Source organism: Acinonyx jubatus, chromosome A3 (assembly GCF_027475565.1).
Source record: "Acinonyx jubatus isolate Ajub_Pintada_27869175 chromosome A3, VMU_Ajub_asm_v1.0, whole genome shotgun sequence".
Taxonomy (NCBI): Eukaryota; Metazoa; Chordata; class Mammalia; order Carnivora; family Felidae; genus Acinonyx; species Acinonyx jubatus.
The window spans coordinates 22,781,580-22,795,912 of NC_069388.1; the positions used below are offsets into that span (position 1 = coordinate 22,781,580).

General features: G+C 42.2%; 1 protein-coding gene across 10 annotated transcripts in view; it reads right to left on the reverse strand.

Moving 5' to 3' along the window:
• Positions 1 to 14,333, reverse strand: part of CNBD2 (cyclic nucleotide binding domain containing 2) — a 65,374-nt gene that overhangs the window by 6,031 nt on the left and 45,010 nt on the right. For 9 of the 10 annotated variants that reach the window (XM_053200007.1, XM_053200010.1, XM_053200009.1 and 6 more), the window contains 3 exons: positions 9,989 to 10,166; positions 7,653 to 7,773; positions 1,210 to 1,373 (listed from right to left, as the gene is read on the reverse strand). In XM_053200007.1, the coding sequence (XP_053055982.1) occupies positions 1,210 to 1,373; positions 7,653 to 7,773; positions 9,989 to 10,166 (463 nt within the window). The remainder of the gene's footprint in view (positions 1 to 1,209; positions 1,374 to 7,652; positions 7,774 to 9,988; positions 10,167 to 14,333) is intronic. The other variant, XM_053200012.1, reaches the window with a different exon arrangement.

Here is a 14,333-nt window from a genome sequence, read left to right on the forward strand (position 1 = left end):
AGTAATATATCATCATTACCAAACATTTGGAGAATAAAGAGAAAAACCTCACTTGGAATGCCAGTATCCTGACAACAACTTTTAAAAAATATTTCTTTTCTTCCCTCATTATAAAAGCAATGCATATGCATTGCAGAAACAAATATGAGAAGAATATGTAACGATAACTAGGAAGTACCTTTTAGTCTCACCTTCCAGACAGAATGACTCTTACAAATTTGGCAATATTACAGAGGTTACCATTTTTGCTATTTCCTTCTAGATTTTTCTCTTGTGTTTTACAAAGACATAGCCATAGTATATATACAAGTTTGCACCTTGTCCTTTTCATGTATCATTATATCATCTATTTACCTTCCTGCTACAGAGCCATTAAATTTACAAATAAAAACATTTTTTTAAAGTTTATTTATTTTTGAGAGAGCACAAGCAGGGGAGGGGCAGAGAGAGGGGGACTGAGGATCCAAAATGGGTTCTGGGCTGACAGCAACGAGCCCAATGTAGGGCTTGAACCCACGAATCACAAGATCATGACCTGAGCCGAAGTTAGATGCTCAACTGACTGAGCCACCCAGGCAACCTAAACTTACATTAAAAAAAAAATTTCTAAGCATTTATTTATTTTTGAGAGACAGAGCATGAGCAGGGAAGGGTCAGAGAGAAAGGGAAACACAGAATTTGAAGCAGGCTCCAGGCTCCCAGCTGTCAGCACAGAGCCCGACGCAAGGCTCGAATCCACAAACCGTGAGATCATGACCTGAGCTGAAGTCTGACACTAAATTGACTGAGTCACTTAGGTGCCCCTAAACTTAACAATTTTTTCAATAAAATGGTTATGCTCTATAAAAGAAATGCACCACAATTTCTAAACTATCCCCATAGTATGACATGTGTGGTGGTGGTAGTGGTTTTTCTATTATGAATATGGCTGCCATAAACATGTTAGCACAGGTAGCTTTTCACATAATTTAATTATATGAAGATAAATTCACAGGTAGACCTTTACTTCAAAGGGTATGGTCCTGGAAACATAATGCTAAAATTATTATCAAAAGGATTGAGACAATTTAGGGGGTACTAACAACTACTGGTCTCATTCCTCCCTTTTCAGCACTAGATATTAGCACTTTTTTCTTACTTTTAGTAAAATAATAGGCAAAAACTTGTTTATTCAATCTAATGGGATGTATGCACATTTCCAGCACTGACCTGGGGTACTTGATCTGGAATCTGTACAACTTCTCTTTTACCTCGCTGTCAATCAGTTCCCAAAATTTTTCTCTCCTTATCCGTATCACCTCGGCTCCCAGGCTCACAAGGACCAGGGGCCGCATGTCACGCTGGTTCTCCGGGAGGAGGATCTGGTGAAGGCCCTGGAGAATAGAAGTCCCAGAAAGCTCAACCTCAGAGACCGTCCACTTCTACCAGCAGATTTTCTAGATGGGAAAAACGAGGCCCCACAAAGCAGACGAATCCATCTGGGGACCATTCTGCAAGTGGTAGGGGAAAGTCCAGGGTTCCTTTTGCTACATGACATCAAAGTCCGCTGGCTGATCAGGTTAGAAGAGTCTGTAGGTGCTTTGTCAGTGTCCTACCTCCATGCAGTCTTTCTAAGAATCACACTCAGGCAGTCCCTCTTCAGGGCATAGCATTTCACAAGGTTTCCCCAATGTCCAATCTCAACTCTTGTGTCAAGTGAAGGCATTTTCTCTTCCTTGGGACAATGACAGAATTCAAACAGCAGGTCTTCCCCTTCTAAATCTTGCCTTTTGCAGCCACCACACCCTCCCGTCTTTTCTGCAGGCCTCCATGTGTAGTAACTCATGTGAAACTCTCACAATCACCCCATGAGGTGGGTCCTATTGTTATCCTCATTTTACAGAGGATGCTGTGAGGTTAAGAAACATGTCCAACATCCCACAGCATGGAGGCAATAAAGCTAGGATTGGAACTCAAGGGGTCTGTCTTCAGAGTCCATGCTTCTAACCACTATACTCTGAGGAAACTGAGGCACAAAGAGGCTAAGTAACTTGCCCAAGGACAGAACGACATGGAGGCAGGATTTGAACCCAGTGATCTGTTCAGGGACCTACTGAAGGCAGCATTGTCAGCGAGTACTCTCATCCACCCTCAACCCATCCCACACACACCAGCCAGTTAGGTTTCTTTTCTGCCTACGCCTTTCAAATATCTTCCCAGGGCACCCAGGACAAAGTAAAACTCCTCATTGTGACCCCCAAGACCTGGCCTATCTCACCCTTGCCCCGCTCTCCAGCTTGGCCTCATGCCACCCTGCCTTGTTTACTCTGTTACAGCTGTGCTGCCCTCCCTTCTGGTCCCCTTGAGACACCAAACTCCTTCTGGCCTCAGGCTTTGAGCTTACTATTCTCATTCTGGAACATTCTTACCCCAGGCTGTCTACAGCTTGTCCTTTTCACCATTCAGGTCTCAGCTTACACATCACTTCCTCAGAGTGGGCTTCCTTGATCGCTCCATTTAAGAAACCCACCCCCTGCCCAGCCCAACTTTCTATTCCATTCCTAGCAGCAATTTACAACATTTTATGTTTGCTAATTTATCTGTTTATTGTCTGTCCCCAGACTAGATCATGAGCCCCATGAGGGCAGGAAGGATGTCAGTTTACTTGCCCACACCAGCACTTTGAGCCATGGTTAGTGTACGGTAGATGCTTAAGAACTATCTGCTGAATTAATGCTCAAATGGGGTCACAGAACATTTCAGTTAGCAGCTCACCCAGGTGAGTTTCCTCATTTTCTGATGAGGACACACATTCAGAGAGGTAAAGTGATTTGCTTAAGCTGGCTAATTAGAAGCAAAATGAAGATAAGGACACCCTGCCCTTCACCCCAATCTGGCATATCCTTTCTGCCCAATCTGAGGCCTCAGTCTGTCTGTTCTGTCTGTTCTGGAGAATCTGGCTCCCCTACACCTCTTGGCTCAAAACAGAGCAGGCCCCAACTTCCACTGTTTCCAGGACTGAACCAGCTTTATATTCCTGCTTCCCAGCTTAGACAAACGTGATCTCCTAGGTGAATACACAGGCACAGCTATCACTATTCATTCTCCTACAAATGAAGCCAGGGCCTTGAAAGCAGGGAGAACAGAGTCTTACCGAAGACACATCAGGCATTTTCACCACAAGAGTCATGTAACACATATGTGGGGAGGCTTCTATGTGCTGAGCCCTGTGTTGGGTCTTTGCTCGGAGTCCCACCCAAAGCCTTCTAGGACTTCCAAGAGAATCAAAGCCAAGGTCCCTATTACAGCATTGCAGGCCCTTGACAACACAGACCGTGCCCTTCTTGTTCCATCTTACATAGCCTCCACTGCTGTCACCATCTACCCAACTGGGCACCCCCTTTCTGCCCTTTGGTGCCTCCATTAGGCTCAGGGTGACCAGCATCCCCAGCTGCTCTGCCTGGAGATATGCAAGGCTGCCCTCACAGGCCAGGTGCTGGCCTCAGGAGCCCGGTGTTCAGTCCTCAGTGCCTTATTCAGAAACGTGAATGCACCACAGTGTAGTAAACCACAAGAGGGCTGGAAACCACATCACATGAAAACTGTCTGAAGGGATGGAGGATGTTTTGACTGAATAAGAAAATAATTAATGGGGCATTGGTACTGTGCCTGGCTCCAGAAATGTTGAATGAAAAACAAAATGGCATTCTTTAAATATCTAAGGGGACATCATGTGGCAAGGAAGCTGATTTCTTCTGTTTGTTCTTGGGGTTGCAGGGGGTGGGGAAAGGTTGGGGGAGGAGCTAGTTAAAAACTGCACAAGGCAGAGTTTTGCAGAACAAAAGGAGGAGCTTGGAAATATTCCATCAGCCTTGAGGGAGGGCCATGTTAGGGACTAGGGCTCCCACCCACCAGTGGCTGGCCTTCCTGCATCCAAAGACTCACAGTCCAGTGGGCAGAAGCATTAAGAGCCTACTACAACATGGGGTGACAAGGGCATGAAGAGGACCCTGGAGATACTGTTAACTGAGGAACAGCAGTACGGGCATGTCAAGAGAGCAGCTCTCTAGACTATGATGACCACACACAGGATGATGACCACACATGGGGCTTCAGAAGACAGCCCCTCCCCCAGCACACGGAGGCCCATTACTACTCACCAGAAAGCCCTCGTGCCCTCTCTTGGCTGTTCACCTGCTGCCCAGCTCCCACAATGATTAACTCGTGGCCAAACGTGTTTCATCCATATGCTCCCCACTCCCTCAATTATTGGATAGTTATATTTTTAATAGACTTTATTTTTTAGAACAATTTAGACTTAGAAGAATTGAGAAGATAGTACAGAGTTCCCATATACCCTCTACCCAGTTTCCTCTATTATTAATGTCTTACATTAGTAAAATACCTTTGTTATGGTTAATGAACCAATATCGCTGCATTATTATTAACTCAGGTCAAGGAGTTACTTGGATTTCATTTTTTTACCCAATCCTTTTCCTGTTCCAGGATCCTATGCAAGACACATACTCCATTTATTCTCTTCTCCTTAGGCTCCTCTTGGCTGGGGCAGTTTCTCAGACTTATCTGATTTATGATGACCTTGACAGCTATTGAGGAGTACCGGTCAAGTATTTTGTATGATAGCCAGCTTTTTGAATTTGTCTGATTAGTTCCCATTATTAGATGGGGATTGTGGCTTGTTGGGAAGAGGACCATGGACATAAAGTGCCATCCTCATCACATCACATTCCCGTTTCATCATATTAAGGGACATACTATCAACACAATTTAACTGTGGAGGTTGGCTAAGGTTGTGTTTCTCAGGTTCCTCCACTGTAAAGTTACTCTTCCCCCTGTCCCTTTCCATACTGTACTCCTTAGAAGGAAGTCACTATGTGCAGCCCACACCCAAGGAATGGGGAGTTATGCATCCTCTGCTTTACAGCCAAGTATCTATGTAAATCATTTGGAATTCTTCTGAATGGGAGATTGGGTAAAAAAAGGAAATCCAAATAACTCCTTGACCTGAGTTAATAATAATAATGCAGCGATATTGGTTCATTAACTATAACAAAGATATTTTACTAGTGTAAGACATTAATAATAGAGGAAACTGGGTAGAGGGCATATGGGAACTCTGTATTATCTTCTCAATTCTTCTAAGTCTAAAGTCTAAGTCTAAGTCTTTATTAATTTATTCATTATACCAGTATGTACTCAGGGATATTTACTGTATACTTTGGGTTATAACCCAATACTATTTTATTTTGTTGCTCAAATCGTTCCAGCTTTGACCACTGGGAGCTCTTTCAGTTGATACCTGTGTCCCTTTGATAGGCCTGCCACAATCAATGTAGTGTTTTTGCCCGATACTTCCTTACTCCCTGGCACTACAAAATGCTCCAGGCCCATCTAGTCTATTTCCTGCCCTAGTCCTAGAATCAATCATTTTCCAAGAAGCCTTGTTCCTCTTTTTTATTTATTTATTTACTTATAATTTTTTTTAAGAGAGAGAGGGGGTTATGTGGGGTGGGGTGTTGGGGAGGGAGGGAGACACAGAATCCAAAGCAGGCTCTGCACTATTGCCCTATGCTGGGCTCAAATCCTCAAACCATGAGATCATGACCTGAGCCGAAGTCAGATGCTTAACTGACTGAGTCACCCAGGTGCCCCAAAACTTTGTTCCTCTTAATAAAGAATGGTATTAGAAACCAAGATCAGGGTGCTAGGAGTGCTCACTGCTACTGGAGTGTCATTTCTTTTAGGCCCTGTCAGCTGACAAACCAAAAGATACATATTGATACACATATCTATAAATATTTCCACGTGGAACCATCTGTATTTATATTAAGCTACATAGGAGTTCATACTAATGTCTTCAACTAATCCATTACCACATGGATCATTCTAGCCTCCTCCTTGTTTATCTGTAAATTTCTACTCCAGTGGTGAGAAATCTGGCTGCCATGATCTGCCATTCACTTACTGAATTGATCCATTTCAGTACACAGTATCAGAACTGTTAAGCATCCACCCATGGGTAATAACTTTATCAACTAGAGTATAGTGCTCATGTGCAATTTCTTCAGCTTTCCATCTCACAGAACCCAGTCACCTCCAACGTTACATAGGTCAGCACCTTTTTCTCCCACACTCTTCCTGAGGTTTTTTCACATGTTTGTAATACCATTAGATTCTCTGGTCATAGTCTGCATTCCCTCATGGGATCCTCTGCCTCCTAAATAACTTTTTTGTTGTTGTTTTCACAAACTGTATACATTAAGGTTCACTCTCTGTGCTGTAAATTTCTATGGATCTTGTCAAATGCTTAAGGTTTTGTACCCAGCATTATGGTTTCATACAGAATAATTTTACTGTCCTAACAATCCTCTGTGCTTTACCTATTCATCCCTCTCCCTGAACTCCAAACCTCTGGCAACCACTGATCACTATCTCTATAGTTATCCCTTTTCCAGCATGTCATACAATTGGAATATAGAATATTTAATCTTTTCATACAGGCTTCTTTCACTTAAAATAGCCATTTAGATTTCCTCCATGTCTTTTCATAGCTTGATAGTTAATTTATTTTTATCTATGAACAATATTTCATTGTATGGACCTACCAGTTTGCTTATATTAACTTGTATATTAACATACAAATTTTATAATGAGTTTGTCAATGTCCACAAAATAACTTGCTGTGGTTTTGACCTGGATTGTATTGAATCTATACATCAAGTTGGGAAGAACTAACATGTTAACAATAGAATCTTCCAATCCGGGGCGCCTGGGTGGCGCAGTCGGTTAAGCGTCCGACTTCAGCCAGGTCACCATCTCGCGGTCCGTGAGTTCGAGCCCCGCATCAGGCTCTGGGCTGATGGCTCGGAGCTTGGAGCCTGTTTCCAATTCTGTGTCTCCCTCTCTCTGCCCCTCCCCCGTTCATGCTCTGTCTCTCTCTGTCCCCAAAATAAATAAAAACGTTGAAAAAAAAATTAATATTAGAATCTTCCAATCCATGAACATAGAATATTCCTCCATTTATTTAAATCTTCTTTGAATTTTTTCATTATAATCAATAAAGGGTTTTTTTTTGCATATGGACCCTGAACATATTTTGTTAGATTTATACCTAAGTATTTCATTTTTGGTGTTACTATAAATGGTATTGTGTTTTTAATTTCAAATTTCAATGTTCATTGACTTATACCTTGTGATCTTGCTATAATCATTTAGTCACTTCAGGAGGATTTTTTTCATTTTGTTTTTTGATTCTTTGGAATTGTCTACATAGACAATCAAACACCTGCAAACAAAGACAGTTTTATTTCTTCCTCCCCAAATATGTTTGATTTCCTTTTCTTGTCTTAATGCTCTAGCTAGAACTTCCAGTACAATGTTGAACAGGAGTGGTAAGAGAATACTACTTGCCTTGTTCCTGGATTATTTTAAAACAAGTCACAGATGTCATATCATTTTATCTGTAAGTATTTTGGTGAATATCTCCTAAAAACAAGGAGTCTTAAAAAAACATAACCATAATACCATTATCATATCTAAAAAAGTCAAAAATACTCCTTAACATCACCAAATATAGAGTGGAATGTTTTTAAACCTTTACTGCTATTACTTAACACTCCAGCCCACACGAATGAGGCTCTCTGCACACTTACCACAGTTTCTCCTTCCTCTACAGTGTGGATCTTGATGTAGGCGCCCACTGCAGCCTCCTCAGGGAGTTCACCATACTCAGTATTGATCATGGGACATTCGAGGGAATGTGGATGCCTAGATCTGAAATTTGACAACTTGTTAAAGAGGATTCATTTGTAACACAGCCAGTTCATGAGGTCCTGGACAGTGAGCTCCCACTCTGCTGCATTTTAAGAACCTCCCCTTGCTGGAGAATTCACACCACCTCAGAAAGTGAGAAAACTCAAAATCAAGCCCTGGAAGAGTTTATGTCAAGAACCGGAGAAGCTGAATAGTGGGGAGACTTAGATGAAGAAATAGAACCCCTTTAAACACTTGAAAGCTGTTATGTGGAAGAAGGGGCTGCTGATCTTATACAGCTGAGCCAGACCTGATGGGTGAGAATTACAGGCTGGCTGACGTGTGCTCAACATGAGGAAGAAATTTCTAAGTCAGAGGTGTCCAATATAGAATAGACTGCTTTGACACAGGGTAAGCTCTATGTCCCTGGGGACACAGCACAGGTTGGGGCTGTCCTTCTTGGCAGAAAAGCAACGAAGAGATGGCTTTGTTTGTTTGTTTATTTAACAGGTTTCCTTGGGAAGCCTGTAGATACTGTATTTTGTTCATGCTGGAATTAATTTTACACAGGCAATCCTGTTGTGCTTTCTTTGGTCTTGGGCAAGGTAGAAGGAAGAGACAGGCTATGCTATCTGGATTAGAGGCAGGGAAAAATAATTATTTATCGGCTGAGAATATAGCCGATATAGTCACCCAACTCATAAACTCACCCAACACATAAACAAGGCAGCCTACAGTTCTCCCCCCCCAGGATGCATACATGAGTAGCACATGCCCAGCATGGCCTTTATTTTTCACTTCTGGGTCCAACCTGTCTGTTCTCCCTTACTGATTTACAGCAGAGGAACTGGGTCGTTCAATCCCTACTTTCCAAAGAATTAAGATTGGGACTCCCTCAGAAAGAATATCCGTCAGAGGGAATAACAACTCAGAAGTTATGGGATGCTCCTTATGGAGATAGATGGGCTGGAAATGCTAACAGGCAAAGGACTTGAGTGAAGTGGTACTGGGACAACATGGAGGTTGTGATGTTCCTATTAGTATAACTGTGATAGTTTAATTTTATATTTAATGAAGGAGAAGAGGTATGATATTGCTCTGGGTCCAGCACTGAGCTGCTTCTAGGTAGGTACCACTGAGTGTCCTTTCCTGTTCCTCAGCCTCTCTGGGTTAAGGCATAAGTGCAGCCCTCATCGTGCATCCTCATTCTAGCCATGATAGTTGTACCAAAAAACAAGGCTGAGCACTAATAAGCTGCTCAGGTTTGAATCCTGGCTCTGCCACTTCCTACCTGTATGACCTCAAACCAAGTAGCTTAATCTCCCCCTGTTGCTTGGTTTTCTCACCTGACAAATGAGATGGATAACAGCACTTAATTCGTAAAACTATTGTCAGGATTAAATTAGATAATCAAGTACCAGGCACAGAGTATTCCACAAGTGTCAGCTATAATTATCATTATATCATTTAATTGTTGGCTTACAACAATGCCTAGACTTGAATCCTATTATCTACAGAAAAGGAAACTATGGCTTAGAGAGGTCAAGTCCCTTGCCCAAGTACACAGAGATAAAATAAGTGGCCAAGCCAGGACTTGAGCCTGAGTTGAACTGACTCCAAAGCCCAGGCTCTTATCTACCGCCTCCCTTAGATGGGTAGAATTTTCTGAAGAGGCTCAGAGTCAAAAAGAGCCAATAAGGGGTGCCTGGTTGGCTCAGTTGGTTAAGCATCCAACTCTTGATATCGGTTCAGGTCATGATCTCACAGTTTGTGAGACTGAGCCCTGAGTCAGGCTGTCAGTGCAGAGCCTGCTTGGGATTCTCTCTCTCCCTCTCTCCTTCCCTATCTTGCGTGCACATGCCCACACTCACTCTGGAGCATTCTCTCTCTCAAAAACAAAACAAAAACACAATAAAACAAAAAGATCCAGTGACACGCAGACAGAATATCAGAGCCAGATCTGTCCTGCCCCTTCTTCCTCAAATAGGTTCCCTGAGAAAGGAAGTAGCTGACCACCTAAAATGGCCCTATGGGTTACAGGCAGAGAATGCAGCTCCTGGGTCTCCAATCAAGCACTTCTATAGGCTTCCTTCTGTATATACCCCAATCTTTGTGCTCGAGCTATGCCTGCTACTGCCAGCCCCTCTTCAGTATCCCTGACATTCTGTCCTTTCAAGTTCTATCTTCCTTTGCAACCAGAATCTGGATCCTTCTATCTGCCAAGTGCTAAGCTTACTTGATCTTCGGGCCCAAGGTCTTTGGAAGAGTATTTCCTGAGGTTTTAATCCTCCTACTGAAGCTGGACCCCTGTTGCTCCCAGGCTTTCTGGAGGTGCTTAAGTTTCAGAGTACTAAAGTCCTGTACAGGATATGATTTTATCTGGAATTCCTTAAATCTCTCCACAGGAGAAGGTTCTGTTAGAGAAAGCACAGAAAAACACATTAATGGGTCTTTGCATATAGGAGGGCTTTGCTGATGATGGTGAAAGGTATACCATCCTCACCTGCCTGGCTCGCCTGGTGCATGGGGAAATTAAGGAAAATAGAACATACTGTGGTCTCCATGTATTGTCCCTTTGTGCCAGGCCCTTAGCAGAGCCTGCACATACATTACATCCAGACAACTGTCACTGGCTCCATTTAAGAAACAAAATTATCAGCAGAGATGGGGCACCTGGGTGGCTCAGTCGGTTGAGCATCTGACTCTTGATTTTTGGCTCAGGTCATGATCTCACACTTCATGGGATCGAGCTCCACGTCTGGCTCCATGCTATCAGCAGAGCTTGCTTGGGATTCTTGCCCTCTCTCTGCTCCTTCCCTGCTCACTCATGCACGTGCACACTCTCCCTCAAAAATAAATAAATGAACTTAAAAAAAAAAAATGAACAGCAGAGAGTTGAGGTCACCCAGGAAAGGGCTGAAGCTTAGAACTGAACTCAAATCTACCTGATTTAAATCTCATGTCTTTACAAGGGGGCCTGGGTGGCTCGGTCTATTAAGCATCCGACTTTGGCTGAGGTCATGATCTCATGGTTCAAGAGTTGGAGCTCCACATCAGGTGAACATGAGCTCCACATTGGGTAAATGTAAGCCCTTCTTCTCCTTCTCTTTCTCTCTCCCACTCTGCCTCTTGTGGGACTGATTCTCTCTTCCCCTTGCTCACTTGTGCTCTCTCTCTCTTAAAAAAAAAAAGAAGAAGAACAGCTTCTGTCTTTCCACTAACAGATCATATGATTGTATTTATCTGGGACTGGGGACAGAGGCAGCAATAAAAGATAAATAAATGACGAGCCATAGAATCTTGGATGAGGTAATTTTCCAGCACCCTCATAGGATTATTATAAGAATTACAGATAGGAGCGCCTGGGTGGCTCAGTCGGTGAAGCATCCAACTTCAGTTCAGGTCATGGTCTTATGGTCATGTGATTCAAGCCCAACGTCAGGCTCTGTGCTGACAACTCAGAGCCTGAAGCCTGCTTCAGATTCTGTCTCTGTCTCTCTGCTCCTCCCCACTCACACTCTGTCTCTCTCGCTCTCAAAAATAAATAAACATTTAAAAAAATTAAAAAAAAAAGAATTACAGATAAAGTATGTGCTACACCCTGCACAGTGCACTTAATATCCCCTCTATGAGAGTTAACAAGATCACCAAGAGAATACTACTCAGAAATAAAAAGGAGGAAACCAACTACTCAGAACACAATGCTGAATGAAAAGAAGCTAGGCACAAAAGAGTACATATTGTATGGTTCCATTTATATGAAACCCTAGGAAAGACAGATCTAACCTATTGCAATAGAAAGCAGATCAGTGGTCACCTAGGGTCGAGATGAAGGGTAGGAATTTACTGGGAAAGGACACAAGGGAAATTTTGGGGGGATGGAAATGTTCTGTAACTTGACTGTTGCAATTACCACAGCTATAAATTTGTCAAAATTCATTGAACTACACATTTAAAATGTGTGCATTTTATTGTTTGAAAATTAAATATCTGTAACTTTGATTTTAAAGACAGATCTCCTGGGGCACCTGAGTGGCTCAGTCGATTAAGCCTCTGACTTTGGATCAGGTCATAATCTCACAGCTGGTGAGTTCGAGTCCCATATCAGGTTCTCTGCTGTCAGCATGACCCACTTGGGATCCTCTGTCCCCCTCTCTCCCTGCCCCTCCCCAACTTGCACACATGGGCACTCGCATGTGTGTGCACTCTATCCCTCTCTCAAAAATAAATAAACATGAGGAGCGCCTGGGTGGCTCAGTCGTTTAAGCATCTGACTTGAGCTTAGGTCATGATCTCGCAGTCTGTGAGTTCAAGCCCCACGTCAGGGTCTCTGGTGACAGCTCAGAGTCTGGAGCCTGCTTTGGATTCTGTGTCTCCCTCCCTCTCTCTCTGCCCCTCCCCTGCTTGGGCTCTGCCCCTCCCCCCCACCCACCTCTCTCTCTCTCTCTCTCTCTCTCTCAAAAATAAAATAAAAATAAACATTAAAAACTTTTTAAACAAATAAACATATATATATATTAAGGGTGCCTAGGTGGCTCAGTCAGTTAAGCAGCTGACTTTCAGCTCAGGTCATGACCTCACAGTTGGTTTATGGGTTCAACCCCGGCATGGGGCTCTCTGCTGTCAGTACAGAGCCCACTTCAGATCCTCTGTCTCCCTTCTCTGTATGCTCTCGAATGGGTGCTCTCTCAAAAGTAAATAAACATTTTTAAAATTTTTAATAAAAAAATAAAAACAGATCTTCAGTGTTAGAGTCAACTATTAAAATTAATGTTAATAGAAATAATTCCAAAATCTATAAAGAATAGGCCTAGATTAGCAGAGAACATACAAAAAGCCCTGAATAAACCTTTTTACAAGGCTTTTTTGTCAATATCTATCAATATTTTAGGTGTGCATGGCCAGCATGCACTGGATCAATTACTCGATTCAGTAATTCTAAGATTTTATACAATGTTGCCTTGTACACATATGCAAAGATAAATACACGATGAAATTCACATTAGGGTAATAGTGAAAAATTGGAAATAACTCAAAATATCTGTAAAAGGTCATTGCTTTAATAATTGTGGTATATACATACAGTAGGATAAAACTCAGCTATTAAGAAACACAGATCTAAAAAAAAAAAAAAAAAAAAAAGAGAGAGAAAGAAAGAAACACAGATCTAGACTTCTGCTTCCAGCCAAATGAATTAACAAGGACTAGACTTACTGTCCCACCTGAAACTACTTTAAAAAACCGGCATAAATGTATGAAAAAAATGGCTTTCAAGATATTGGGCATCAGGCCATGAAGAACAATCATCCCTGTAAGATAGAAAACAAATGGGGTGAGCCCTACTATTGCCCTAGCTTACTGCCTAGAGCTTTTGGAGGTTTTCTGGGCCATGTTGCAGGGAGGGGGAACCCAGGTGGATCCCATAAGTTTCCCTGATGAGACAGAACTGAGAATCTAGGGAGGACAACACAGCAAGAGTTCACAAAGCAGAGTACCAGAGAGCACAGAGATGCACAAAGAAAGAACTCTGAAGATCAAGGTATAATAAATGGAAACACAATGCATGTTTATGGATTGGAAGACTGAGTACTGTTAAGATTTCAATACCACTCAGATGGAGGTACAGATTCAATGCAATCCCTATTAAAACCCCAATGACCCAAATGACAGGGCACCTGGGTGGCTCAGTCGGTTAAGCATCCAACTTTGGTTCAGGTCATGATCTCATGGTTCATGAGTTCGAGCCCTGCATCAGGCTTTCTGCTGTCAGCACAGAGCCCACTTCAGATCTTCTGTCCCCCTCTTTCTCTGCACCTCTCCTGCTTGTGCTTTCTCTCTCTCTCTCTCTCAATATTTTTTTAAAAAATCCCAATGACTTTTTTGCAGAAATAAAAAACTCATCCTAAAATTCATATGAAATCTCAAGGGACCCCAGATAGCCAAAACTATTTTGAAAAAGAACAAAGCAGAAGGGCTCACACTTCCTGATTTCAAAACTTACTACAAAACTACAGTAATCAAAGCAGTGTAGTATTGGCATAAAGACAGACATATAAGCCAAAAGAATGAAATAAAGGCCCAGAGATAAACCCTCAGATATATGGTCAAATGATTTTAGCCAAGGGTGCCAAGACTATTCAATGGGGGAAAGAACAGTCTTTTCAATAAATGGTGCTGGGAAAATTGAATATCCACATGCACAAGAATGAATTTAGACCCTTACCTCATACCACATATAAAAATTAACTCAAAATGGATCAAAAACCTAAATGTAAGGCCTAAAACTATAAAACTCTTAAAAGAAAACATAGGGCAACAGCATCACAACATTGGATTTGGCAGTGATTTCTTGGATACATACTAAAGGCACTGGCAGTAAAAGAAAAAAATGAACAAATTGGACTTTATGAAAATGTAAAAAATTTGTGCAAAAGACAATATCAGCAGAGTAAAACAGCAGTCCATGGAATGAGATAAAATATTTGTAAACCACATAACTGATAAGGGATTGACATCCAGAATATACAGGAAATTCCTAAAACTTAACAAAAAAACAGACAAGCAGATTTTAAAATGGGCAG